This window comes from Pyrus communis, chromosome 5, assembly GCF_041283825.1.
Source record: "Pyrus communis isolate YQ-2024b chromosome 5, ASM4128382v1, whole genome shotgun sequence".
NCBI classification, from domain to species: Eukaryota; Viridiplantae; Streptophyta; class Magnoliopsida; order Rosales; family Rosaceae; genus Pyrus; species Pyrus communis.
This window is the reverse complement of record NC_142569.1, coordinates 6238901-6265272: the sequence shown is the minus strand read 5'-3', so window position 1 is coordinate 6265272 and position 26372 is coordinate 6238901. Positions and strand designations below refer to the sequence as shown.

General features: G+C 36.2%; 3 protein-coding genes and 2 pseudogenes across 4 annotated transcripts; 2 read left to right on the top strand and 3 right to left on the bottom strand.

The window, feature by feature from the left end:
• Positions 1-50: 50 nt before the first annotated feature.
• Positions 51-5602, top strand: LOC137725501 (uncharacterized). Its single transcript, XM_068464214.2, has 13 exons — positions 51-404; positions 593-1172; positions 1564-1748; positions 2152-2232; positions 2318-2359; positions 2468-2512; positions 2612-2698; positions 3263-3389; positions 3479-3559; positions 3667-3786; positions 4191-4255; positions 4801-4906; positions 5292-5602. The coding sequence occupies exons 1-13, from the start codon at positions 357-359 to the stop codon at positions 5390-5392; spliced, it is 1668 nt and encodes a 555-aa protein (XP_068320315.1). The 5' UTR covers positions 51-356; the 3' UTR covers positions 5393-5602.
• A 147-nt stretch (positions 5603-5749) lies between these two features.
• On the bottom strand, positions 5750-9325 carry LOC137724639 (alpha-glucosidase-like; annotated as a pseudogene). The gene is made up of 5 exons (XR_015962120.1): positions 9270-9325; positions 8139-8804; positions 7606-7835; positions 6854-7485; positions 5750-6784 (listed from the first exon to the last, which is right to left on the bottom strand). The product of XR_015962120.1 is annotated as an alpha-glucosidase-like (transcript).
• A 1362-nt stretch (positions 9326-10687) lies between these two features.
• LOC137725444 (alpha-glucosidase) lies at positions 10688-15485 on the bottom strand. The gene is made up of 5 exons (XM_068464130.2): positions 15118-15485; positions 13255-13931; positions 12655-12885; positions 11918-12564; positions 10688-11750 (listed from the first exon to the last, which is right to left on the bottom strand). Exons 1-5 carry the CDS (start codon positions 15345-15347, stop codon positions 10830-10832), a joined length of 2706 nt encoding a protein of 901 aa, XP_068320231.1. The 5' UTR covers positions 15348-15485; the 3' UTR covers positions 10688-10829.
• A 2559-nt stretch (positions 15486-18044) lies between these two features.
• LOC137726923 (vacuolar protein sorting-associated protein 2 homolog 2) lies at positions 18045-22686 on the top strand. The gene is made up of 11 exons (XM_068465875.2): positions 18045-18189; positions 18566-18610; positions 19005-19039; positions 19125-19175; positions 19943-20047; positions 20146-20217; positions 20388-20459; positions 20761-20841; positions 20935-20970; positions 21068-21198; positions 22408-22686. The coding sequence occupies exons 1-11, from the start codon at positions 18156-18158 to the stop codon at positions 22466-22468; spliced, it is 723 nt and encodes a 240-aa protein (XP_068321976.1). The 5' UTR covers positions 18045-18155; the 3' UTR covers positions 22469-22686.
• Positions 22687-23347: 661 nt separating this feature from the next.
• Positions 23348-23887, bottom strand: LOC137726653 (beta-amyrin 28-monooxygenase CYP716A378 pseudogene; annotated as a pseudogene).
• Between the last annotated feature and the right edge of the window lie 2485 nt (positions 23888-26372).

Here is a 26372-nt window from a genome sequence, read left to right as displayed (position 1 = left end):
GCAGCTGAGAAAAAGTTATGGTTTTTTTCTCGTCAAAACTCTGAAAATGTTCCACCCAGAAAAAAAACAAACAAAAGGCCCTTTTTATTGGGTTATTTTTGAATTATTGTTTAACTTCATCCGTTAATCGATTAGTGAGGCGCAGTGAAATTTAAGCTGAAAAGTTTGACACTTTTGTCTTTGTCTAAAGACTCTGTTTCCTAAGCTGTTGAGCTCTGCTAAGATTATGGCGGATTTCACAAGGCTTCCCATGGCGTCTTGTGCTCTTGTTTTAGTCACGGATTCTGCCGGCCTTTCACGCCTTCAAAACTGCAACACCATTTGCCTGGCGCTTTCTTGTATTGCTATTCAGAACCATGAGGTCCAGGAGTCCCAGTCCCAGAGCTGTTGGGCAGCCCAATCAGGTCAGTCTGACACTCAAGTTCATTTGATCCTTAACCTTTTCGTTTCGGTATTTTTTGTATTTTGAACGATATTACTAAGAGTAGGAGAGAGGGTTTGAATTTGGGAAGTACTGAGTAAAAGAGGAAGCCTCTGTTCGTTTTGCTATTGAAATTGTACTTAAAATTGTGCCCATTGATGTTATTTGTAGGTGGAGGAGCCATACAGCCGTGCCAGACATAACCCGTTTTTCGATGGCCTTTTGAGGCTTGATGATCAGAATCCTAGCCCACCTACTGTTGATTTTCCGGCAATCCATGGAAGTCGGAACATTTCTCGTACCACGTCGGATATTGGTAACACACTCACAAGAAAAGGGCAAGTTCCATTCTCTGATGATAGTGTTCTTAAGCCCTTTGAAGGGGCGAAAATTGGTAAAACTGCTTCATTTGCGTTCGCTAATGCTCAGTCAGCTTTTAGCTTTGATTTGAGGACATTAAATGAGCCTGCCATTGAAGCAAATGATCATAGGCATGGTAGAGTAAATGGTCTAGCAAGTGTCACAAGTGGGAAATCATTCAGGGTGAATAGAAGGAAAGAAAACCTGTATACTGTTTCACTTCCTCAGTCTGCTGCATCGTTTTATAGTGGGGACTCACCGCAGTTTGAAATTGTTGCGTCGTGTCCAAGCATTTACAGGCTTAATTTGTTTCTCAAAGCCACAAAGGATGAAGTTAATGCCGGTGTCCCGGGAAAATTCTTACACGTTGTAATGGCTCAAGATATTGCTGGTAATGCCTGCCTTTAAATCTCCTTTCCAAGTTTTTTGTACTTCTCCTTTTGTAATCTCTGTATCATTTCTTTTGAAATTTACATTTGTAAATAAGAGACCACATTGTACTACAATATGAGTTTCAAACCCAATTCATGACAACGTTGACAAGACAGCTATGTGCCCTGAATATCCAAAATTCATTGGAAATCATTTGAATTGTTATCAAGTCTAATACTATATAAGTCCATATCTTTTGTTAATACAAATTTAAAAAATGTCAGAAACACTGTATTGCAATGCTGATAATATGTGTTTCAGGAGGTTCATTGTGATTTTCTATTTCTTTCAGCCAAATTTGTGAATTGATGTCAGAGTATACATTTTTGCCACTCTTGGACAATTTGCAGATGTTGGATCCATTGTTTCAACCATCACTTATGCCTTCTACCTGAATGAAACACAAAAATGTGACCAGTTGTGTACAGTGCCTGTTATCAACATGAAGAGGTCAGACATAAATTCTCAAGCTGAACTCAAATGGTTACTTGATTTTTGTCAAATTGATCAGTCGTCCTTAATCTTTGTGGATGAGGTACGTTCTATTGACTAATGTTATACTGTGGTCTCCTATTTTCTTTCACTTGGGTAGATTAGTGCTGATAAGCAATGATATTCCAAGAACTGACTTAATACAAAAATGCTGCACCTGCAGATTCTTTTTATTTTGTTTTTTGGAAATTTTGTTTATTCCTTGCTGCTTATATTCCATGAGTATCACTTATACCCATCCTGTGTATATTGTGATGAAATGTGGAACATCCCTATTGTTGAATCACGTATGAATCATGCGGTTTTACAGATTACTTATGTGGATTCTTTTTCTCTCTAATTTTTCAACTTTACCTGTGACCAGTTGCGTCCTGAAATATAACTTTTCAATTATGGCATGCCTGTTCAACTTATGTGTTTACCTTTCACCGTGAAATTTTGAGCAGATTGATCTGTCATATTATGATCTATTTGGGAGTCTTAAAATAGTTCTATTAAATGGCCACAAGCTCCCAGCCAAGCAAGAGGTAAATCAAATTCCAAAAATTGGGATATACTTGAAATTTTATTTTACCATGGGAAATGATTCATACTCTTTTCTTCCTATATCAGGGATTGAAAGAGGCAGTAGTTGAATTTTTCAATTGCAAACAGGTGATTTGCTGAAATCAAAGCGGATGCGTTTAAGCTTATCCTACTACTTGCTGACACGTTCAATGTAGCTAAAAGTTGCCTAATATAAGATTTTGTCTTGTTTTACAGGGAGAATCTGTATATCCCTGGGTTAAGAGTGTTACTGTAGCAGAAGTATTGATTGAAACCTATGCATTGTAACCTTAGTGGCTTCCTTTGTCCCTATTGTCCTTAACATGAATGAATATCCTGATTATCGTGTTATCTAAACAGGATAGCTCATGCTGCACAGTTGTTGCTGAGAAGTTTTCTCTGATTTTACCTGAGATTTTGGCTGGACAAGGATTCAGCAGACTTTTGGTACCTTTCTTTTTCCTTTTTCATGCTGTAAAATGTAAACAACTTATTTCAAGACCTAAAAGACCTATTTCTTGGTGCACTGTTTTCAGCTCTCTCTCTCTCTCTCTCTCTCTCTCTCTCTCTCTGTGTCCCGTTCATGCTCCACCATAGAGACCATGTACTTTGCAGCAACGAGTTAAAAACCTCCCACGTTTTTTCTGCGTCCATCTTTGGCTACCTCAGTCAATTGTAATTTACTGCTAGTAGAAAATTTTCCATGGATTTCATATTTTTTTCTTTTCAGCACATTGCTGGACTTCATATTTTATTAGTTATTGGCTCTTGTATAGCATGATGGTACCTATTCCACATTTTCTTTTCCAGGATTCGGCTCGTAGCCTAAGATAGGTAGTCAAATCCTTAACCCTTATATTGTAGGCCAGCCATTTAAGTTGCTGGGTTGTGAGGTTGGGGGGATCGGTAGTTGATATCTTGGTTTGCCATGAAATACTCAACTTTAGACTTTAGTTTTCCCTCCATTGCCTTTTTACATTTTTTTTTCTCTGGAATTCCTATTTCTTGCAGTTAGCTGCCATCCTTTTAGACTCCACAAACTTGTGTGGTTCTCAGTGTTCAATCAAAGATAAGTACATGGCTACACTGTTAATTCATGGTGCTGGTCGCTTTGGGTTCAACGGCCTTTACCAGTTATGTATGTATTGTGTCCATGACGTGCCTATCTTTTGTTTTCATTTACTTTATTTAAAACGACTTCCTCTATATTTAACTTTTGATTTTCAGTGAGATACAAAATGTATGATGTATCTGATCTCAAGGTTGGTGATATATTACGCAAGGATTTCAAAAAGTGGACAAGAGCAGGTCTGGACTTGAACTAACCTTAGTCCTTTTAAGCTTGTCTTGGGATTTCTTTTCGCTCTTCAATGTAATGGAATATCCTTCTGCTAACATAATAGTTGTTGAAACAGGTAAACCGGAGGGTCCTAGTGCTAGAACATCACAAGTTGGGATGAGTTCCATTGGAATGCCAATTGCACAGCTTCTTCAACATGAGAACACCTCAGCGCATGAAGTTAAAAATTTCCAACGTAAGTGTATGATTTTCATCCACTAAATTCTCGTGAGATAGTTGAACCATAAACATTTATCATATTGCAGGAAATAGAAGTATTGAAGCCTTTAATAGTCAGCTTGTTCATTAATTCGGATAGTATAGGTCGACCTTTAATCCAATCTCACTTCAATTATTTACTTTCCTTTTATGTTGATAATAACGGAAGTAACATCCTATAATTTTGAAGATATTATCTTGCCGGTAGTTTTTTGTCGCCAGTAACTTACACGTCTTTTATTCTTGTTTTCCCTGTTCCAAACTACTTTGATGAATTTCATTGTTTAAACTATAAAGACATTCTTTTTGTGTTTAAACTTTAAAGTATAAAGATATTTAAATTTTTTTGTGCATTTTCATTGTTTTTATTGTTAATTTCAGAGATGGAGAAACTCCGGCTTCTCATGGTTGTTTCTGGGTATTATGATTCGAAAAGGAACTTCAAGGTTAGAGACGTGCTAATATAAGTTATATTTGACATTTTCTCTTTTTTTTTTTAATGCGTGTTCTACCCATTAATGATCTGGCATGCCCCGGGGCTTAATTTAAAACGAACCTATTTCAAAGAGGGTTTGAATCATTTCCTTTGTGAGTCATGATTAATAAAGCCAAAGCTTCGAGTGGGTTAAGGATTGATCATTTGAGAGTCTATTGTAACTTCGATGTTCGAACAACTCAAACTTCTGTGTTTGACTTTGATGTGATTGCAATTTTGTATCCTAATTTTGGACTGCCAAGTGCTCATCTAAGGGCCTTTTGGCATTTCTTTCCTCATGGGATGGGGAGTACTTTAAACAAAATGAGCCAAGTATGCACTCAATAATAAGTAATCCACCGACTCTCTGAGTATCCATACATATTTTGCTGCAGTCACAGTCTCTGGTCTTTTTTTAGAACAAACTGAATATGTTGTCTAGAAAAAGGGTTGTGTAGCGTTTTACTATCTTATCGTAGAGGCTCTGACATTGTCCATGTATGTGGTCGAATACAGAGAGAGATCCTAGTGGCTGCTGAGTCAGTGGAGCTCATGAAAAATCTGCTGTTTTTCTTCGACTCAAGTGATTCCCAACTGCCTCTCAAAGCCATTCATCAGTCAGGTAAGAATCACTTCAAAATAATACAGGCCACGCACTACAGTTTGTGTGGCCGGAAAAATTGGGAATTTTAGTCCAACTTGAGATCTCTGGAAGAGTAGGTTAGAAATACATACTTGGTTGTCTTCATCCTGCTGACTGGCATTCATATAAAGAGGTTTGTAGCAATAATGATCTCATCGATTCTGACTAAACTCATTATTGCCAGAAAATTGTGAGACGTAGAAACTCCAGTTGTTTTTCTTTGGTTTCTTTATTGTTCTTGCTAAAAAATTGTGTATTTTTTCGTTTTAATTGCTACACATCATCCGGGATTGAAAAGATGGTTAATTTTAAATTGCGTTATGGTGCCATGATGGTGTTAAACTTCCTCATGGTGCTCGTGCAGGTCTTGGAGCAGAGATGCAAGCATTTGAGATTGACAAGGTCACATCGAGAAAGACCATCGAGCGCCTCTTAGAAGAATTTGGTGGGACTTCAAAAGGCTAATGCGAATTCCAGACCTCAATAAATGTTCAGAGACAGTTGTTCTCGAGTATGTTGTTACACAAGAGGTGAAGGAAAGATTTCTGTAAGATATAATTTAATCGTGGCTGTTCAAATTGAGAGGTATATTTGAGGGAATGATCAAACTAATATGCTCTTGAAAATTTGGATCAGATATTCAATTTTACTGTAAACTTGCTTCGTTTTCCAAAATGATCTGCAGTGTGTGTATAAAAACTTTTCGTGGATGAGCCTGTATTGATGAGACTGGATTAGAACGAAAACCAGATGATAGGCATGTTGATTGCACTAGGACTCTCGGTTGAGATTCAACATTCAAAAGAACTTTTTGGGCGTTGCTTGATGGTGTCTCTTTCCAGCAAAAGGAAAAAAATTTGCAATTTTTCATCTGCAATCACTTCAGAAACTTTTCTTATCAGAAAAAAAAGTTGTTCCAAATATTACAGGCCTATGAAAGCTTTGTTTCCAGAGCTGTTCAGAGGATTTCCATGCTTAAGCTCCAACTCAAACTCTGTTCCTATAGGAATAGCTACTCCGGAAATCTGTACCGTAACAAACCGCTGGTTACTGTCAAGGCTGGCCTTTATATCTCTGGTCGAGTTTGCTCCCTTTGTGATGTTGAAAGTATACCCTTCCACCCAGCCTGCGTTTTGCAACCCGATGAAGGTAACATTTTCAATGATCAACTTTTGGTTTAAAGCGAATCCTTCGTTTTTGACCTTAGAGCTTAGATGTAGACTTCCATTTTGTGTAGTAAAGTCCAGTTGCCTCCGTCTCCTCCCATTTCCGCTTCCTCTCCATCATCCAAGAAAACTTGTCCGGTACTCTGTTCACTGCTGCTAACAACCACCAAAAGTTCGAATGCAGTTTTCCTGGCTGCTTCTGTTGTCAAGGCATCTCCTTGCAAGGCCAATATATTTCCTTTGCGAAAATGCACGTTGATATGATCTGGCTGTACATCCAGTGTAACGTTCTGCCCTGAGCCTACATTCACCGAGTTCGTGTAGATGAAGAGATCGAACCAGTTGCCTGCAGTAAAGTATGCCCCAACCGAGTTTTCCCCTTGCTTCAACACAGGTGAAACCAGCACACCTCTACCAATCAGAAACTGTGACCTAATCTCGTAATTATTGATATCTTGAGGAAATGAGAAGAAAAGGGGTCTTGCAATTGGGGTTCCATTTTTGTGTGCCTCATACATTGATGTGTAAAACAAGGGGAGCAACCGGTAGCGCAGGCCGAGCACCTTCCTGGCTGATGCAGCTACTGATTCCCAAAGGTAGAGCTCTTGCCGGCTTGAATGGATATCAGAGTGATGTCTTGAAAACGGGTAAAGGGCTCCCACCTACACATAGACATAGGTGAGTTTAGTCACTTTTGCAAGTTACATAACATGGTCTAGTTTTTTGTTTTAGTGTTCGGAATTCAATGCTTATCAGTTACCCCTGCAGAGTTCTTCATTAGTATCTCCTAAGAATCCACAGATATCAGCTCCAACCATCGGAACTCCGAAGAGTCCAAAGTTCAAACTGGCTGGAATGGAATATGCCAATTCCTCCCATTTCGCACCGTTGTCTCCGGTCTAATGTGCTGTGTACCTACCAGAGCTCACAAAAGTTGACCTAGATAGCACAAAGGGTCTCTTCCCAGTTATATTAAGTAAGGCCTTGTTTGTTGCTTTGGACTCCAAGAGGCCAAACAGGTTATGAACATCATATTCCGTAACATTGCCAAAGTGTAGGGCTGATCCCGGAACAGTGTTACCAATTATCGGACGCTGGTTTCCTCCGTTGTTGATTTTGTATGGCGGATCATCAAGTGTAGAGTTTTGAGTTTGAGGGGAGGTTAAGAAGTTCGCAATCTCATTCATGTCAAGCCACCATCAAAAGGAAGGGTCTCTTTGACTATTTTGATCTCATTTGTCCAATAACTTTCACTTTGTGGATGAATAAAATCAGGGAAGTAGACATCTCCAGGCCAAACCTTCCCCTGGTAATAACTGCCATCACGTTTTATACATATATCTGCTTGCTTCCCCCTGGTTAGGGTTTCATAGCTCGCATTTGTACTAATACCTGCAAATAGAAAATAATCACGTAAGAAAAGGAAAATATGCAAAAATATAATCGATTACAAACTTTTAAGAAAAATAACTAGAGGACACTAAACAGACATTAAACCGTAAGGTTACATACCAGGGTCAACGATGAGGACATACTTCTGGCTATTATTGTGAAGGGTATTCACAAAATTCTGCATCTTATTGACTGGAAAGTTGAGGCATCAAGAGTGAAGTCCTTATAAGCATCCATGTGATCAATGTCTGTCCACATAACCTCAAGAGGGATACTTGCATTTGCATAGCCAGCAACCACGCCTTCAAGATCCGAAACATTCTTGTAACCATATCGGCTCTGGTGGAATCCTTCACCATTAACATGAATAGTTTGAGCATGAAATTATTAAAATGTGAATCCAAAATCATGTTTTTTCGAGTGCTCGAACAATGTTAGGAAGATCATATTTGTTGACCAAGTGCCATGTTAAGTGGTTGGTCACTAATCGATTAATTATGGAACGGATCCTTGTAATAATTGATGTAACAAGATATTCAGTAATCATGAACTAGTACGATTCAAAAATGTGATCCTTCTAGGTTACTATAAAATAGATTAATAGAATAAATAGCAAATTAAGTTGAATATATTTACACTCTAGAGCAACTTACCAAAAGACCAATAGGGCATAGGGGCAGGGCGACCGACCAATGAGCTCAGTATACTGCTGCACCACCAACTCAGGCGTAGGTCCGGCAAAGAAATACAGGTCCACAACACCACCGATGGCCTTATAAGTAATCCTATCGCCGTCGTATCTTTTGTCCATGCCATTGCTATTCAACAGCAACACTCCATGAGATGTTCCAGCACCGTCGGGCTTGCCGTCTGGTGAGGACGACCTGACGTCCAGGTGGAAGGGGTGGGACCCGTAGAGGTTGACGTCAGTTTGGACGCTGGGGATGTCAGCACCCCCGAAGGTGAAGGTGGTGCCGGGAATGAGCTTGAAGGTGGATTTAGTGTGCTTGCTGAGGCCGAAAAGGGAGTACCTGTTCTGGGAAAGGGAGGAGGAGAGCTGGATGTACTGGTCCTTGAAGACGAGGAAGGTGCTGGAGTTTGATGGGTCCGGAGAGGTGTCGAAAACCACGTCGTTGGTGGACTGGCGGGTGACAGTGAAGCCGAATGGGGTGGTGTTACGGAGGGTGAAGACAAGGTCGCTGTCGGGAGGAGGTGTGGTTGAGTTTAGGGTTTGGCAGGGGATGATGTCTTGAGGGATATCCCATCTTCGGTGGTTTGAGTCTATTATTCGAACCCTCAGACGATCTTTGGTTCCATAGCTGTTTCCCAAAAAAAAAAAAAAAAAAAAAAATTCAAAACTCGAAAGTCAAAGGTGTGAGGTTATATATATATATAACATGCAAAATATGGTAAGATAAAGAAACTCACTTAAATGTGAAAAAGAATGTAACTCATAAGGGAAAGATTGTTCTTTTTTCAAACAAATCAGAGTTTAACGTGTACACAAAATAATTCAATTTTTAAATTTACGAGTTACTTTGCTTTCGTATGATTTATAGTTAAAAGAACATTAGCTTATAATTTTGTGTTAAGTCAAACGATTAATGTTCATCTCAGAAATCAATTGATAACATCTAATAAATTAGTTAAAATCATAAGATTAATGGGGTTAATTATATAGATAAAGTACCTGGCGTAGAGAGTGAGACTTGAGATGTCAGGTCCATAAGTGGACGAGGTGTTGATGAGGCTAAGATTGAAGTCCCAGAGGTATCATTGGTGACAGATTGAACTGCGTATCCAAACCCGACTGCTTCTCCATCATTTCCCTGCTGGCCATTGGATGACGCAAATAAACTAAAAACAAAGAAAAAACACAACAAAAATGGTGTATTTGATCTGTTTTCTTTCATCTTCATTTTCTGTGTTTCAATTGCAATCGCTACTTGGTGTTCTGAGGATTACTAAGGATTATTTTTTTAATCAAACTTTTCCTTAAATTATATAGCTTTTAAAACTCAGCTCCCTCATCTATGAAAAACGTGAAATGTAACATGAGTAATTATATTACCTGTTGCGACAAGATTAAATCTTTGTTATTTACTTTATAACCGAAAAAAATCATGTCTAGGAAGTAATAACACGTTTTAAGCTGCAATATATCCCGGGGATTGAGCTTTCTCAGTGCTAACAGCAAACTCCATGGATTGACTATATCCAAAACTTAAACATATTTAGTAAGAGTAGGATTCTCTTCCCTCTAAATTCCCTCCTTCCAATCCGCTAAAGAAGTCAATAGCAGATGTTGACGTGATTTAATCGTGACTATTTAAACAAGAAAGGATTGAAACTCATAAATATCTTTTCGACAAAAAAAAGGGAGGGGGATTTGGAGGGAAGAAACTCATAAATATTTTTTTTTGAAAAAAGTACAATATTCATTAAGTTGAGAAAACGATAACGTACAATCTCGAAGGATAGTGTGCTTAGATGGGCCTCAATAAAAACCTAGTCGGGGCTTTCAACCTGGTCAAAGGGAAGACTCTCATAGATATCTCAAACCAAAAGAAAAGATTTAGACAAATGTTTCTTATATGGAAATGGAGATTAGAGAAAGTAATGCATATACTGAGCATATGGAAGGAAATCATATGTATCTTGATTTATTAATCCAATAGGCCAAGCTCAAACACAAAACACCAGGCAGGCAGGCCAGTTTGAACAACAAACTTGGATTAAGCACTCAAAAGACATTCTTTAATTTTTACATAGTGGTAATTGATTTTCCTTTGCACCTTTTGTTAATCAAACCTAAGAAATTCTTGTGATTTGCTACTCGTTTATCAGGGATGGGGCGTGCCTTAACGTGAGGATAGGGCGTGCGTAATGCAAGCTGAGCATTAGGTCACAAGTCATATGTCAAACTTGTATGCCGCTTCGTTACACATAACAATCCTTACGGCTTCCTCCGGCATACCAAGCACCATCGACGAAAAAATCCGGCCAGCGACCCACCATTGACAACAATACTCAACGGGCCACCTGAGTGAGCCCATACTGTCATCTTGCCCAAAGAGGAAAGACTTGCAAAATTTAGTAACTTATCTCCAACAATCTTCACCTCTACAGTTGTTAAGGACAATTGTTAAGGATGAGCGTTAAATCACAATTGGTGAAGAAAATATTTAGGGAAGAATGTATCTTTGAAGCAATGATCATATGGAACTGCTTTTAAAAAGTTGGGTTGCAAATCAAAGTTTTGCAAATGCACAAACAATTGCAGAATATGTGTATATTAATATTAGAGTATTTTCGATCCATAAATTTCAATGGCGTGCAGTCATTCAGATTGTTCTCTGCAAAGTGCGTTCAGCAGTGTGCTTCGGCTTCAACTCCAACTTAAACTCTGCTCCTATAAGAATCGAAAGGTCGGATATCACCACTGTGACAAACTGCTTATTCTTGTCAAAGCTTGTTCTCATATGTGTGTTTCCCTTCAAACTTGCTCCCTTAGCAATGTTGAGCGCATACCCTTCAAATCCATGACCAACCTTTTCCAACCCAATGAAGGTAACTTTATCAATGATCCATTTTTCGCTTAAAGCGAATCCTCCATTTACAACATTTGACCTTACAAATGCACTTCCCTTTTCTGTTCCACCATAAAATCTCACTAAACTCCACTTACCTCCCTCTCCTCCCATTTCAATTTCCTCTCCGTCGTCCAGGAAAACTTCTCCTGTAATTTGTCCGTTGCTACTAAAAACTACCAAGAGCTCGAATGCAGTCTTTCGGGCTGCTTGTGTTGTCAAGGCCTCCCCTTGCAACGCCAAAATATTTCCTTCGTGGACATGCACGTTGATATGATCAGGCGGCGCATCCAGCCTAATGTACTGTCCTGAACTTACACTTACTGATTTCGAGTAGTTGAAGAGATCAAACCAGTTTCCAGCGGGAAAATATGCATCAACTGAATTGACTCCTGGCTTCAACACAGGTGATACCATTACACCTCTACCAATCAGAAACTGCGTATTGACCTCGTAAGTTGTGGTATCTTGAGGAAATGAGAAGAAAAGGGGTCTTGCAATTGGGGTTCCCTTTATGTGTGCCTCATACATTGATGTGTAAAATAAGGGGAGCAACCGGTAGCGCAGCCCAAGCACCTTCCTGGATGTTTCTGCCACTGAGTCCCATAGATAGAGCTCTTGACGGATTGTAAACTTGTCGGAGTGATCTCTTGAAAAGGGGTAAAAGGCCCCTAGCTACATATACACATAGCTAACTAAGTTAATCACATAAGTTTGACTCGACAGGTATGCAAATGTTCAGAGACTGGCCTCGCTAAGTGTAAATAAAGTCATATGTGAATCAAGATATATAATGTGGTCTAATATTTTATCAAAATTTTCAGTTAAAAATCATTGGTTACCTGAATCCATCGCCGGCAGAGTTCTTCAGTAGTATTTCCAGAGAATCCACATATATCAGCTCCAACCATCGGAACTCCGAAAAGTCCAAAATTCAGAATGCCTGGAATTGTGTATGCTAGATCACTCCATTGTGCAGAATTATCTCCAGTCCAGTGTGCTGTGTACTTACCGGAGCTTACAAAAGTTGATCTAGAAAGTATAAACGGTCTTTTACCAGTTACATTGATTAAGGCCTTGTTTGTTGCCTTGGCTTCCAAGAGTCCATACAGGTTATGTGCATTATATTCTGTAATGTTACCAAAGTGCAGCGCTGATGCCGGAACAGTGTTGTTATTGATCGGACGCAGGACTCCAGAATCATTAATCTTGTAAGGAGGGTCATCAAGTGTAGAAGATGGAGTGGGAGGAGAGGTTATGAAATTGGATATCTCATTCATATCAAGCCAAAGACCGTCAAAAGGCAGAGCATCTTGAAATATTTGTATCTCATTAGCCCAATATTTTTCAGTACGTGGATGTGCAAAGTCAGGGAAGTAGACATCACCAGGCCATACACTTCCCAGGTAAGGAATTCCATTGCGCTTGATGAATATATCTGCTTTCTTCCCTCTGATGTAGGTTTCATAGGTATCGTTGTTACTGATACCTGTCAAAGAAAGCATATGATCATTCCTGCTATTGTGATTCAATAATTTGAATACACAATTAGCGTTTAGGCTTTAGGCTGCGTACGTACCAGGATCCAAGATGAGGACATATTTCTGACCATTTTGGTGAAGAGTGTTAACAAATTTCTTCATCCTATCCAATGGAAAGTTGACGGGATCGAGAGTGAAGTCCTTGTAAGCATCCATGTAATCGATGTCCGTCCACATAACTTCAAGAGGGATACTGGCTTTTGCATAACCAGCAACCACGCCCTCAACATCGGAAACATTCTTGTAACCATATCGACACTGGTGGAATCCTTCAGCAGGAATGAAATCAACTTAATATGAATTGCATAAGAACCGTATTGTCATCAGTAGTCTTCCTATTTTTACTTGAACCATTGATGTATAAGTAAGTGAATGAAATGGATATGGTTCAAAAACTGAAATCAAAACTAAAAGCATACTATGTCAGTAGTACGGACAAGCAAATGAAATCACATCGTCAGTTGACATATGGTACAAATAACAGTATTCTTGGCCGTAACAACTGATGTAACAAGTGGACTCACTGCTTCGTGCATGTCACATAACCAATGTGGCACGAAAATGTGATCGTTCAAGCACTACTTTGGTAGGATACATAGCTAACAAAGTTCAATATATAATCTAAGCATCAAACTTACCAAAAGACCAGTAGGGCATAGGGGAAGGACGACCAATGAGTTCTGTATATTGCTCTACCACCAACTCAGGCGTCGGCCCAGCAAAGAAGTACAAGTCCACAATTCCACCAATTACCTTATAAGTAATCCTAGCACCGCTGTATGTTATGTCCATGCCATTACTATTCAGCAGCAGCACCCCATGAGATGTCCCTGCATCGGTCTTGCCACCATCTTGAGACGCGGACCTTAGGTCCAGGTAGAAAGGGTGGGACCCGTAAAGGTTGAGGTCGGGATTGACGCTACCTATGTCAGCATTCCAGAGAGTCAATGTTTGGTTGGGAATGATCTTGAAGGAGGACTTGGTGTGCTCGCCGAGGCCGAAAATGGAGGATCTGTTTTGGGGGAGAGAAGAGGAGAGTTGGATGTATTGGTCCTTGAAGACCAAGAAGGTGTTGGGGTCTGATGAGTGGGGGGAGGTGTCGAAGATGATGTCGTTGGAGGAGCGGCGGGTGACAGTGAAACCGAATGGGGTGGTGTTGCGGAGAGTGAAGACAAAGTCGCTGGAGGAGATGCAGTGGTGGTGGGGGGTGGGTGTGGGCGTTTTGGTTTGGCGGGGGATCATGTTTTGGGGGATTTCCCATCGTTGCTGCTTTGAGTCTGTAATTCGAATTCTTAGACGATCTTTGGTTTCATAGCTGCATGCATGATTAAGATAATTTCATGAAATGTTTTCTTGCTAGAAAATTTGATGACATGAAATGTTTATGTTGTAAGTATTTGAATCTGAATTATTAACTTGTATAGCCAGCAAAACACATCACCCCCCTGTTATTTATGGTTCAAAGTTCAAATTAAAAATATGATCAGATCTAAATTCTAATTGGCTAAAATGCGGGTGTAAACCTAATTGGCTGTAGCAGATGTGATGCTCTCTATTTACTTGAATTTGAATTTCTTTTAAAATAATTAGTTTAAAATAGAATATCGCTTGTATGAAAAAAATAAGATGCATATAACTAGATATTATCACATCAATATCATAACGAAAAATACTTACTTTCTTGTACAATTCCTTTCTTACAGACAATTTACGTTTGAAGCTTTTTTTTTATGCTAGTTTAATAATTCTTCTATTCAACGATATATGTAGAGGAGAAATAATAGTGTAGAGTACAACATCAGCCGTGATACTTCCATTCGAATTTCGTCATCTCCAAATCCGAACCTAAAAAAGGAAAGTAGGTTTTGGCCAAACCGCAGCCCCTCATGCATAATTAAAGGCGTTGGTTGGCAAGTGACAGTGCTACACTCTTAGACCTGGTTTGGTACTGAGTTGATTCTGAAAAAAGCTGGTATTAAAAAAAGCTGGGAGCTGTTTTGTGTTTGGTAAACATTCAGCTTCAACTTTTTTTCACAGTTTTGGATGAAAAAAAACAAAAAACAAGAAGCTGCAAAACCCAGCTTTGAAAAATCGGTTTTTTTTCGCATCTATTTTACATAAAAGTTTACCAAACACTATAATACTATTTTTTTTTTCAAAAGCACTTTTACAAAAAAATTTACCAAATACTATTTCACAACCGCTTATTCTCACAGCACAGCAGAATCAGTTTTTTTTCAAAACACATCAATACCAAACCAGCCCTTAGTCTTAGCAAGGTTCTTGGTCTTAGCAAAGGATCTATTAGTTGGAATATTATCTAGTATCTACAATGGACGGTTGAGATGTCTTGTTATCCTGATGAACTGGTCAACCCAGCAAAAATGATGGAGAATGAAAAAATGAAATCGTAGTCTTGGAAAGCAACTACAACAGCTAATACAAGTTATTCAAGATAAGAATAATTAATTAGTTGAGTTAAATTAGGGAGTAGTAGGTACCTGGCGTGAAGATTGAGATTTGGGATGTCAGGTCCGTAGAGGGAGGAGGGCTTGATGAGGCCAAGATTAGCAGTCAACGAGTTCCTGGAGGAATCGTGGTAGTTGACAGATTGAATTCTGTATCCATACCCAACTGCTGCTTCTGCTTCTGCAATTGCTTTTGCAGATGATACAAGATAGAAAACGGACAAGAAGAATAAGAAGAATGGCAGATGCAGATGATGATCCATTGGTTTTGGTAGATTTGGTGATCTGTTTGTTTTCGTAACTCTTGTGTTCTACTTCTATTACTCGCTTTTCTGTGAAGCCAAGATTTTCATGATTACGTTGCCTTTTGCTTTTTTTTATTTTTTATTTTTTTTTTTTAAAGTAAATAGTACCGTGTGTTTTTCATTAAAATTCTTATAAAAAAATCATATTTTTATACTAAAAAATCAATTCTTGTACTATTTATTTTATCCTTTATTTTGTCATTATCATTAAAACTCAAAATTTTCAAATCATTTTCATTAATTTTTTTTTTGTTTTTTTATCTTGCACACGTGATGAAAATATGTCGCTGCTGTACCTACCTACATCTCAACCAAAAACAAAAAAATCAAAAAGTAAAGGTGCTGACCACGTCATACGTTTTTTCATGTGTTTTTCAGTATTTTGATCTTATTTCATGTGAGAGTTATCTTAAAACTAATGAAAAATATTTGAAATCCTTGAATTTTAATGAAAAATATAAAATAAAGGGTAAAGTGAATAACACTATAATTGATATTTTTATTAAAATAAACAGTACCGAAAATTTTTTGTTAAAATTTCATTTTTTATAAATTTCTCTCTTGGTTTGCAGCTCATTTCCATAACTTAACAACAAGAAAATTACTCTCACATATACTTTGCGTACGAGTAAAACAATTATTTCATGACGATTTAGAGTAGTACTAGTGGCAAAAAAAGTGTGAAGGTGTGAATATATATATATATATATATATATATATATATATATATATATATTTATTTATTTATTTATTTAAATGATCGTTAAAAACATTGTTCGTCATCGTGTTTTGGACTAAAATCTTCTCTTATCGTTCTTAAATCTTGTTATCTCTTACATTAGCACATCTCATAGGCTTCATCAAGAAATTATAAAATATCATAAGGATAAGTTTGGAAAGAGGAATCTAGGTGGATGATAGGACGGTTATTTGGAAAGAGGAATTTAGGTGGATGATAGGACGGCTATTCTTTGTCTGTCTGGTATGGGAGAGGTTCCAAGTTTTAGCATATCATCATGGATCATTGTAATGTTTATCACTCGATTTATTGTTGTTGGATAAATTTAAATTTTAAGATCTGTATATTAGATAAATACAAATTTGAAAATTTAAACACATCTAATGATAATAAATAGAATGGTAAACATTACTACTAATCAAAAGTGGTAAGCAAAAATGCACCCATAAGTTTAGGCTTTGGGAGATGGAGTGATTTTAAATAGGATTTAGCTAACATATAAGGGCTCATTACAAAAAAAAAACAAAAAAAAATGTAAGGTTTCGATTAAAAGAGTTATTATACATTAATTTACACTATGTGAATGGAGAATTTAAACCTAAGATGTAGCAGATTGGAAAAAAAAAAATCTTAATTATTATGGCAATTCACTACTTGCAACTAACATGTAAGGTTAAATTTCTTTTTCTAAACTATTATTATCTTTTAGGTTAAGATTTTGAATCAAATGGAGGTGAAAGGGAAACAAAATGTAAATTATCATATGTATTAATAACGAACTCTGCATGTGTAAATTTATTTTACGCTGCTAGTTTCAAATCTGAATAAAGAAAGAGAAAGAGTGTGTTGGATAATCAACAGTTGACATTTTACTTTTCACATTGAGTCCCTATATGATATGAATAATAACGGCCAAACCCAACGACAAAGGATCACATGGCAACAAGAAAGATCAAGTGATATGGCCCGACGTTTAAAGCCCACTAATAAAAGAACAAACAGTAAGAATATTAGAACAAAACACTGGAAGCTAAAGACAAAATTACATTAGAAGTCTTGACAACAGTCCTTTCCTTTGAGTTTGCCTTTCAAATTCAAATATACGTTGTTATCCCGGTAGTTAAAGGTTTTTATTTTTTTTTTAAATTTAATTTAATTTTATAATTTATAATGTTTGAGTTCAAATTTTAGTGTGTAATTTAGTATAGAAATATTGCTTATACTAAAAAAAAAAGAATAATGCTAGACACATCAAATTTTTGTACTAGATGATGTGTAACCAATTAAAGTTTGATTTTAATTCAAGTTGGAGTTTGATTAATAATTGTATTAAAAATTTATATGATGTAGAATGTGACACATCATATGATGCACAAATTTGGTGTATGTAGCACCACCCGTTTTTTTATTTTAAAGATGATTGTGACTTTGCCACATACCATTCCAGAGGTTAGGAAGATGCATATAAACATTTCAACTTACCCTAACCACTATTGTATGATTCATCAACGTCAGAAATTGAAACCAAAACATCTCTTGTGAAATATAGGCCTAAAATTCTCTAAACTACTATAGCACCAGTTGAGAATATCAAGAATTGAAATAATGATAATAATTATCATAACATTATGATTTATCTAGTAGTATTTTCTTTTAATTTTTTGGCTTTTGAATGTCACGATGGCAAGTAATGAAAATATTCCTAAAATAAATAAATAAATTAAAACAAAAGAAACTTTGAGGCTAAGCTTAGTATACATAAAATATGTGTTCTACCAAATAGGAAATTACCAATGACAGCTCAAGAAAGGGCATCAAACTTATTAATCGTGGAAGGGCAATATAGTCAGAAAGAAATAGGCCGAATCGTAACGGCTAGTTTGAACCGGGAGCAAAACGCACGCTCTCCTATATAGCAGATTCAGAGGATTTGCCCTACTGGTTTGTTTGGACCGAAACTCTCTCAACTCCTCCAAAAGTTCCAAACTTTTCAACTCTACTGGGTTCTCTCAATCACTCAGTCCACCATGAACATCTTCAAGAAGAAGACCTCCCCCAAAGGTTTCCTCTCTCTCTCTCTCTCTAGGGTTTCATTAGTTCTTCTCACTGATTAGGGTTTTTGCATTGCCACTGTGTTTGGTGGGTGAGCAATTGTGGAAGAAGAAATGGGATTTTCAAATAAAATGTTTCTCATTGTTTTTAGTCTCTCTTGGATTTTTAGGAACTTAACATTTCAAACTTCACTATCTTTTTTCTTTTTTCTTTTTCTGTGTATCATTGTTTTAGAATTTTAAGTAAATTTTTGGGGTTCTTTTTGTTTTTTCTTCTCAGAATTGGTTTTGTGGGCTTTCTAGTTTCTGCAGATTTATTTGTTGTTGGTTGTCTGTTTGATTAAATCTGTGAGTGAATTTGTTAAATTGGTTGTGCATTTGAACAGAGGCTCTCAGGGAAAGCAAAAGAGAGATGAGTGTTGCTACAAGAGGTATGTTTTCTTCTCTTTATCTTGTTTGAATTTGCTTCAAAGTTGCTGAAACCAACTGCATATTATATTTGCATTCTGCTGAATGTTTTTCTATTGATTTTTTACCAATCTAGTTTCCTGTCATCGGCTTAAATACGTGTATGATACACCCGCATAAAACCGAAAAAGACGCTATCAATTGTTTTAATTTCCATGTTTTTGTGGTTTGCTTCCTTATTTGTCGGAAACATGACTCAGAATCTACAGTTTCTTCAATCACAAAGTTCCAAACTTGTTCGGCGTACTTCAGCTAAAATTATGTTTTAGTCTTTGGTTAGAGGCAACAAATTGAAACTACAACATTAAGCGGTTTAACTTTTTTTGTCAACCCTGCTCCCATTTTTTTCTCTTACAGGTATTGAACGTGAGATCGCATCTCTTCAGTTGGAGGTATTTGTTACAATTACCCTGAACCTTCTGATTGACTATGTTTTCGGATGTTTCCCTCAGTGTCCTCCTTGTTTCTGCATTTCAGGAGAGGAAGTTGGTGGCAGAGATCAAGAAAACGGCTAAAACTGGAAACGAGGCAAGTTTACTTTTCCATTTAAGTTACTCTTTCCTCGTACTGGTTAATGTGCGAATTAGCTGTAAGCTAATGGTCAATACGATTAGGGGATATCGTATAGGTTTTACACTTTAAGAATCAAAAGTATGCAGCTCAACATATTTTCCCAACGTGATTTGGATGTATTGATTAGAATTACCTAACTATGTCTTTTGAATTTAATTCTTTTATTTCAACCATTTGAATTTTAAGACAATTTCATGCACGTCAATAAAGTGAAACATTCAGCCTTGCTAGTAGCTGCTATGTTAAATTTCAAATATTAGTGAAAATTAGAAAATGATATAAGCTGGTTAGCTAGCTGATTCAGAAGTTAATGTAGATTGATGCCGGAGTAGCCATTCAAAACTATATTATATACTGTACTGAACAAAAGGATACATGACAAATCAAACATTAAAGGAGGGCTTTAGCAAGTGGTAATTCTTAGTGTGTAAGTGACTGCTACTTCAGGTATTAGGAGAAAACTAACCTACATAAGTTTGCTCCATTACTGATAGGTTACCAAACTGAGCTGACTTTTTTTTGCAATGTTTCTTCGTGGAATTTGACAAACTGTGAGAGGAAGATCATTTACACGAATAGATACCGCATACCGCATGTCTATATGTAGATGAACGAATGTTCTGTAGGTTGGCTTGTGCAGTAAGCTGGCAAAACCCTGTCAGTCATGTCGTCAAACCTAACCATTCATTATTAAAACTGAATGATCAATAAGTTTTATCCAGGCTGCTACAAAAATCCTGGCTCGTCAACTCGTTAGGCTACGCCAACAGATAACTAACTTGCAAGGAAGTCGTGCCCAAATAAGAGGTGTAGGCACCCATACACAGGTCAGCATTTTATGCTTTGAGTTCAGTTAAAAGATTATAATATATATTATGCGGTGAGCAACTTTCTGATTGTCGGTATCCTTGCAATATGTTTGCAGGCATTATACGCAAGCACTTCTATTTCCACAGGCATGAAAGGTGCAACTAAAGCAATGGTAGCAATGAACAAGGTATACATATCAAGAGAATTTCGGATGATTAACATGGCAGATTTACTAGTTATTACTATGTAGTAGTCCTTTAAATTTATTATTACTGATTTTGTTTCTCATTTGGAATCATCTAGTCCAGCTCTTGAAATTAATTAAGTATTGTTGTCATTATCTATTTCTCTTTTCAGCAAATGGCACCTGCAAAACAAGTTAAAGTGATTAGAGAATTCCAGAAGAACGCAGCACAAATGGATATGACGGTAATACTAATGGTTTCCAACTTTTTGGGTAATAATTTCTTGGTTAATTCAATGTTGGTTTTAATCAAATGAACACACAACCGGAACCTACCATGTCCAAAGGAAATTTCGCTTGCCAAATGTGGTTTACCAGATCCAAACATATATGTGAGAGAACTGAAACTCAAACCCTCCGTTGTTTAAAAATGGCAACATAGATGTAGTTAGTTTTTGGCCAGGACAATTAAACGCTGCCATTTTCCTCCCTGATTGGCCTACTGTCATGTTCTAGAATGCACGTTTCATATTGTTGTCTATGCAGATAGAAATGATGTCAGAGTCTATTGATGAAACCTTGGACAAAGATGAGGCTGAAGAGGAAACAGAGGAGCTCACTAACCAGGTGGAGTATCGGCATCCTTATAGTAGTTTTATTTTCTTGTACAGGGGTATTAGCATTATCTTATTAATCCAGAACTGAAATATTTCATTTCAGGTGCTCGATGAGATTGGTGTTGATATTGCATCCCAGGTTGGTGCTTTGAGATTGATAGCGAGTTTGTTTGATTATTATTATTTTTTTCGTTTTAAACCAACTTATCTTTGACTCTTGTTCTCGTTCCTTACAGTTATCTTCAGCTCCAAAAGGCAGAATTGCATCGAGAAATACTGTAAATGTAGCTCCGAGGAATGCTGAAAATGTGGCTTCAAGGAATGCTGAAAATGTAGCTCCTAAGAATGCTGCAAATGTTGTTAACAGGTATGTCCATTACTGACTATTAGAAACACCAAATGATTTTTCCTTCTTTAGAACTCAGTAATTTGTGTCATGTTTAGATTTTTAGAAGTTTACATTTTGTATTGGCGATGGACTGATTGTTTGATATTTCAAAGTGAAAAGCACCAGTACTGAAAATGATTCATGAACGCGTAAAAAGTAGGTGGACATAACTGGTTGATTTTACTTTTCTATATACTAGGCATCATCATATTTTTACAGATATTTGCACTACACTGTTGCTAACTTGCCTTAATAAACTAGCATTGCTTGACATTGAGTCAAAATCTGAAGAAGATTGCTCACATCATCAGTATCATTAGGGGGTTTAAGCATGTCTTATACATCCACGACCGTTTTGGCGTGGTTTTTTTGATAAAGTTATTGTATTGTATCATAATGAAAGGTTACCTACAATTAGTTTTGTCCTTAGTTTGATAGATAGTTGTACTAAAATGCTAGCATAAAGTTGGTGGACACAACATGTTGATATTTTTATAAGGAAAAAAGGCATCATCAGATTTCTATGACGGTCTTTTGCCAACTTTCCATGGTTAATTATCATTGCTTGAGTTTGAGTCGTAAGTTGTAACTTGAAGAATGATTGCTCACGTAGTCGGTACCATTTAGGGGGTTATGCATATCTGGCGGTATCACTGAAATATATTGACTTTCTTTCATATTTGGGTAGATGCTCTGAAAGCCCGTTTGGTGTGCAGAGGCAATTGATCTAAAAGCCATGTTTGGTGCCTAGTACTAGATTGGATTGGATATTTCACTAGATTGAATGTATGTTGAAGTAAGAAATGAATCCGAAAGTTACGAAGGAAACTTATCCCTTTCAATCTCCACAAGTTAGTAGGATTGGACAGAATTCCTTCATAACTAATGCATCATCTACCGTCAACTTGGACAAATTTTGGAAGGTGGCCTTCATTTCTTTCCTCAGCATACCACTTATCTCTACCATTTAGTAGGTAGAGATAGCTTGTTGATTTGGCCAAATAAAAGGTGTCATTCGATTTCTATGACAAACTGTTGCCACTTGCCATGATAAACTAGTATTGGTTGAGTTTGAGTCGCAAGTTGAAAAATAATACGCTCCCATCATCAAAACCAGTCTGGTTCCTTTTCGTGTGGTTTCCATATAATATTCAGTGTATCCTAACACTCTTTCTTAACCGTATGCAGTTCTGAATCGCCCGACGTTGAGGATCTTGAGAAGAGGTTGGCCTCTCTGCGACGTTTGTGATCCCGTTAAGCATGCAGCGCGCACATCTTGATCATCATCATCATTATACATCCGTTCGTGTAAATTGAATCAAATTACAAAGCAAGACCATAAGAAAAGAAGAATATATTGTAATAATAGCAGGACTCCCTGGATGATATATATTTGTTTTAGCAATTATTTGGATTGGATGGAGACGGATTCTACTAAATAACAAACAAGGTTGTTAGTTTTCATGACATGGTGGGGTGCCTAACATACACACTCTCATACTCCTTGTATGATTTAACAATTCTTGTCACTGTGATGTTAACATATTTGCTTTCTTTCTATTTTATTTTATTTTATTTTTCTGAAAACTTGAACAAAAATTTGTCGTAGGTGGTCACTATTTAAACTTTAAAGTGAGAGTCAACGTTGTAAGGTCAACCATGGCAAACTACTTCGGGAAATCTAGATTACTCATTTAAATCATGAGGCTCCTATTAGTCCGTCCCACTAGCCTACTCACACAAAATCAAAGGCTTGGATCTCCAGCTCCGTTGGCTCTGAACATAGAGATCCAGAGAGGAACTTAATTCTCAACTTTGGGTAGAAGTTGCTAGGAAGCTATTAAATAACGTGAGATAAACACCAAATGGCTTGTTTGAATAAGTCCTATGATTTTCTTTTCTTTCATTACGAGCAATATTAGTTCTCTAAGCCAGACTATAGAAGGGGGAGGGTTTGAACTTAGGACGATGTTGGTTAAGAGAGAATTTAGTAGTGTTCTTCTGCAAATTTCTATAGGATGGATTAGAGAAAGAGAAATATAGGCTGGTTCATGTATCAAGTTCGGCAGAAAGTTTGCAAAAATTGAAGACCAAAGTCATCAATTCAATCAACATTAAACATGTATATTTATCACTTTCAGTTTCACATAAGATAAAAAATAGAGAGGGAAAAGAAGAACACTAACGAAGAACATTAACAAAGAACATTTGTAAACAGAAGATTCCAGACAGTGTGATGCCTAGTGGCAATGAAGGCGAACTGGGAGCCCTTTTTCCGGTGTTGGCATCATGTCGCCTGTGATCTTCTTCTTAGGAAATAGCACTTCCCATTTGAACCTCTTCACCACATTGTGAACGAAGGTGAGGATTGCTAGGCGAGCGTACTCTTTCCCGGGGCACATTCTTGGCCCCTCCTCCAAATGGAACGAATGTGAAAGTTGGGAATGCACTTAGGTCATCATATCTTGATGGATCAAACTTTTCAGGGTTGGGGAAGTATTCCGGGTTCATGTTTGTTGTACTGACAGTCAGTAGACCTTCCAGCGCTTCGGAATGGTGTAACCGGCGTAGGTAAAATCAGTCAAGTCCTCTCTGAATTCCTTGAAGTGGCTGTGTGAATCTCATCACTTCATACAACACATTCCATGAGTACTTCATCTTGTTGATGTCTTCCCACTCCAGTAAGTCTTTTGGCTTCTTTGAGTCTACAATATCTTTGTGCTCTGTTTTTTACAAGACAATTAGCTTATAGTAGATAATTGATCATTTAGATGAAGATCAATATTTAGAAAAATATAAGACATATGATTTAGGATTACATAGAATTTCAGATGAAGAGATGAAAAAATTAATCTTAGAAATAGGAGTAGAACATATTGTAGGATCAAAAGAATATAATAATTTATTAGAATTGAAAGTAGAATGTAATCCAGCAGAATAAAGTAGTACATCAGGAGTAGAAATCCAGGATACACAAGTAGAACTAATCAACAATTTTTGAGACCAACAAATGAACAATATAAAGAACAAGTTGGAGTAGATTACATAGAAGAAAGTATGATAAAACCATCTAGAAAAAATGGGATTTCATATTTGAGAGGACTATAACAGATTAATATAGCAGAAAATATATTAAATTTAGATAATGTAGATCCACAAGATTGGGAAATGACGATTGAGAGATGGGAGAAAGGTTGCGTACATGCAGCATTAATGTTAGATTTTAGTAATTCACAAAATATATTAGATTACTTTGAGCATACTTTAGATGGTTTAGTTTTTTATTATTTCTAGTAGCATCAGGTAGCTAAAACACATTTTCATATTGATGGTTTTGTTACCTTGATTAAGCAAGAAATTTTAGATCATAATAGGTTAGATGGCAGAAGCGAACAAGAACAAATAAGAGCAATTATAAATTTAGAACAATTACAAATTTGTGATTTACAGTATATAGCTGAGTATACTACATATTTCTTTAAATATTTAGGAAGAACATGTAGAATTAGTGATATTAATTAATTAGATACTTATATGACAAAAATAAAACAACCAATAGGTGAAAAGATTTGGAATGAATGGCAAAAGCATCCAAAGAAAAATTATATTGCAATACGACCTAGAATTCAACATGTATATGATATACTTAAACAATAATGTATTCAAATAAAAGCTAAGAAACAGATTAGGAAACAATTTTACATGAATTGTAAAAATATAGATATACCACAACAGTATAGTTGTCATAAGAAAAAGAAGCATAAGAAAATATACAAAAAGAAATATAGGTCGTATAAATCTTACAAACAACATTAGAATTTCAGCATAAAACATTCAAGAACATATAGGAAGAGAAAATATATTCCAAAACAATTTAATAAAAGAAGTGGTAGACCTTGGATTAGAAAATATAAAGCATCAAAAGATAACAGTAGTTGTAAATGTTATTTATGTGGAGAAGTTTATCATATTAGACCTAAATGTCCAAAATTAGGAAAACAGCCAAGAGAAAAAGTACATTTGATGGTGTTGTTTAAGTTAGAAGAGGATGAGGATATACAGTCAATATATAGTTTAAATGATTTAAGTGATAATGAGAGTATTTATAGTATAGAAAGTATAAATATGATAGATTCAGACTCGGAAGAATCAAGTAGTTTAAATAGTGATTTAGAAGAATATATGTGTGCATTCATAGAAGAACAACATGAAGAAGAGTATACATATATAAATTTAGGTTGGCCAAAAAAATATCATAAGTGTAGCAAGTTAGTTGCAAATAAATATTATAATACATATTCAAAATTGTGTGAAAAATGTTATAGTAATAGGTTATTAGAAATTAATTCAGCAGAATCACAAGAAAATACTAAAATATTAAGAAATATTGTTTATAGTATAGAAAAGCAAAAAAATAGTTCTTTAATTACCATAAATTGTGAAATAGAAATAGCAAAAAAAAACAAAAAATATAAACAACAACCATGATAGATACAGGAAGCACAAAAATTTCATAAGAGAAGAGTTAGTACCAAAAAATGTAGACAAAAATTAGTAAAACCAGTGAGAATAATACAGTTTGATGAGAGACTAGTTTATTTAATACATTATATTAATAATGAGTCTATTAAAGTAGAAAAACAACAATTTAATTTACCATTAACATTTGCTTCACCATTAGGATCATACCCATTCATTTTAGGTTTAAACTTTTTGAAAAGTTTGCAAGGTTTTTTATTTATGAATCCTAACATAACATTTTTCAAAAGAGGCATTACAATAAATGATCAAAGTAATACTGTAGAAGCATACAAAAGTATAAGTATAGAAGAATCTAGTGGTCAAGATAGTCATTATTTAGAAAACTTAAAAGAAACTGATGAGCATAACAATATAAAAGAGTTTGATAAAGAAATATTTGAACATGAATATCCGATTTTAGAAGATGGAACCCGTATAGAAATATTACAGTTAGATAGACCAAAGAGTTTAGAAGAATTATTACAATTAGCAAAACAAACTAGGATTATAGGAGAAGACCCACATTTATATTGGAGTAAAAATTAAATAATAGCAAAATTAGATATAATTAATCCAGATTTAAACATAAAGATAGCTGATATATCTTGTAGTTTAATAGATAAACAAGAGTT

Bases quoted from the DNA above. Each gene is read 5' to 3' on its own strand.
- LOC137725444 (XM_068464130.2), bottom strand. From the start codon at position 15,347: ATGGATCATCATCTGCATCTGCCATTCTTCTTATTCTTCTTGTCCGTT. The intron at 12,886-13,254 runs GTAAGTTTGATG...TTCCTGCTGAAG, and splicing joins TATGCCCTACTGGTCTTTTG to GATTCCACCAGTGTCGATAT. The intron at 11,751-11,917 runs GTAACCAATGAT...GTGTATATGTAG, and splicing joins TCTGCCGGCGATGGATTCAG to CTAGGGGCCTTTTACCCCTT.
- LOC137726923 (XM_068465875.2), top strand. From the start codon at position 18,156: ATGAACATCTTCAAGAAGAAGACCTCCCCCAAAG. The intron at 18,611-19,004 runs GTATGTTTTCTT...TTTCTCTTACAG, and splicing joins GATGAGTGTTGCTACAAGAG to GTATTGAACGTGAGATCGCA. The intron at 20,842-20,934 runs GTGGAGTATCGG...ATTTCATTTCAG, and splicing joins CAGAGGAGCTCACTAACCAG to GTGCTCGATGAGATTGGTGT.
- LOC137725501 (XM_068464214.2), top strand. From the start codon at position 357: ATGAGGTCCAGGAGTCCCAGTCCCAGAGCTGTTGGGCAGCCCAATCAG. The intron at 2,513-2,611 runs GTATTGATTGAA...TTATCTAAACAG, and splicing joins AGAGTGTTACTGTAGCAGAA to GATAGCTCATGCTGCACAGT. The intron at 3,560-3,666 runs GTCTGGACTTGA...TTGTTGAAACAG, and splicing joins CAAAAAGTGGACAAGAGCAG to GTAAACCGGAGGGTCCTAGT.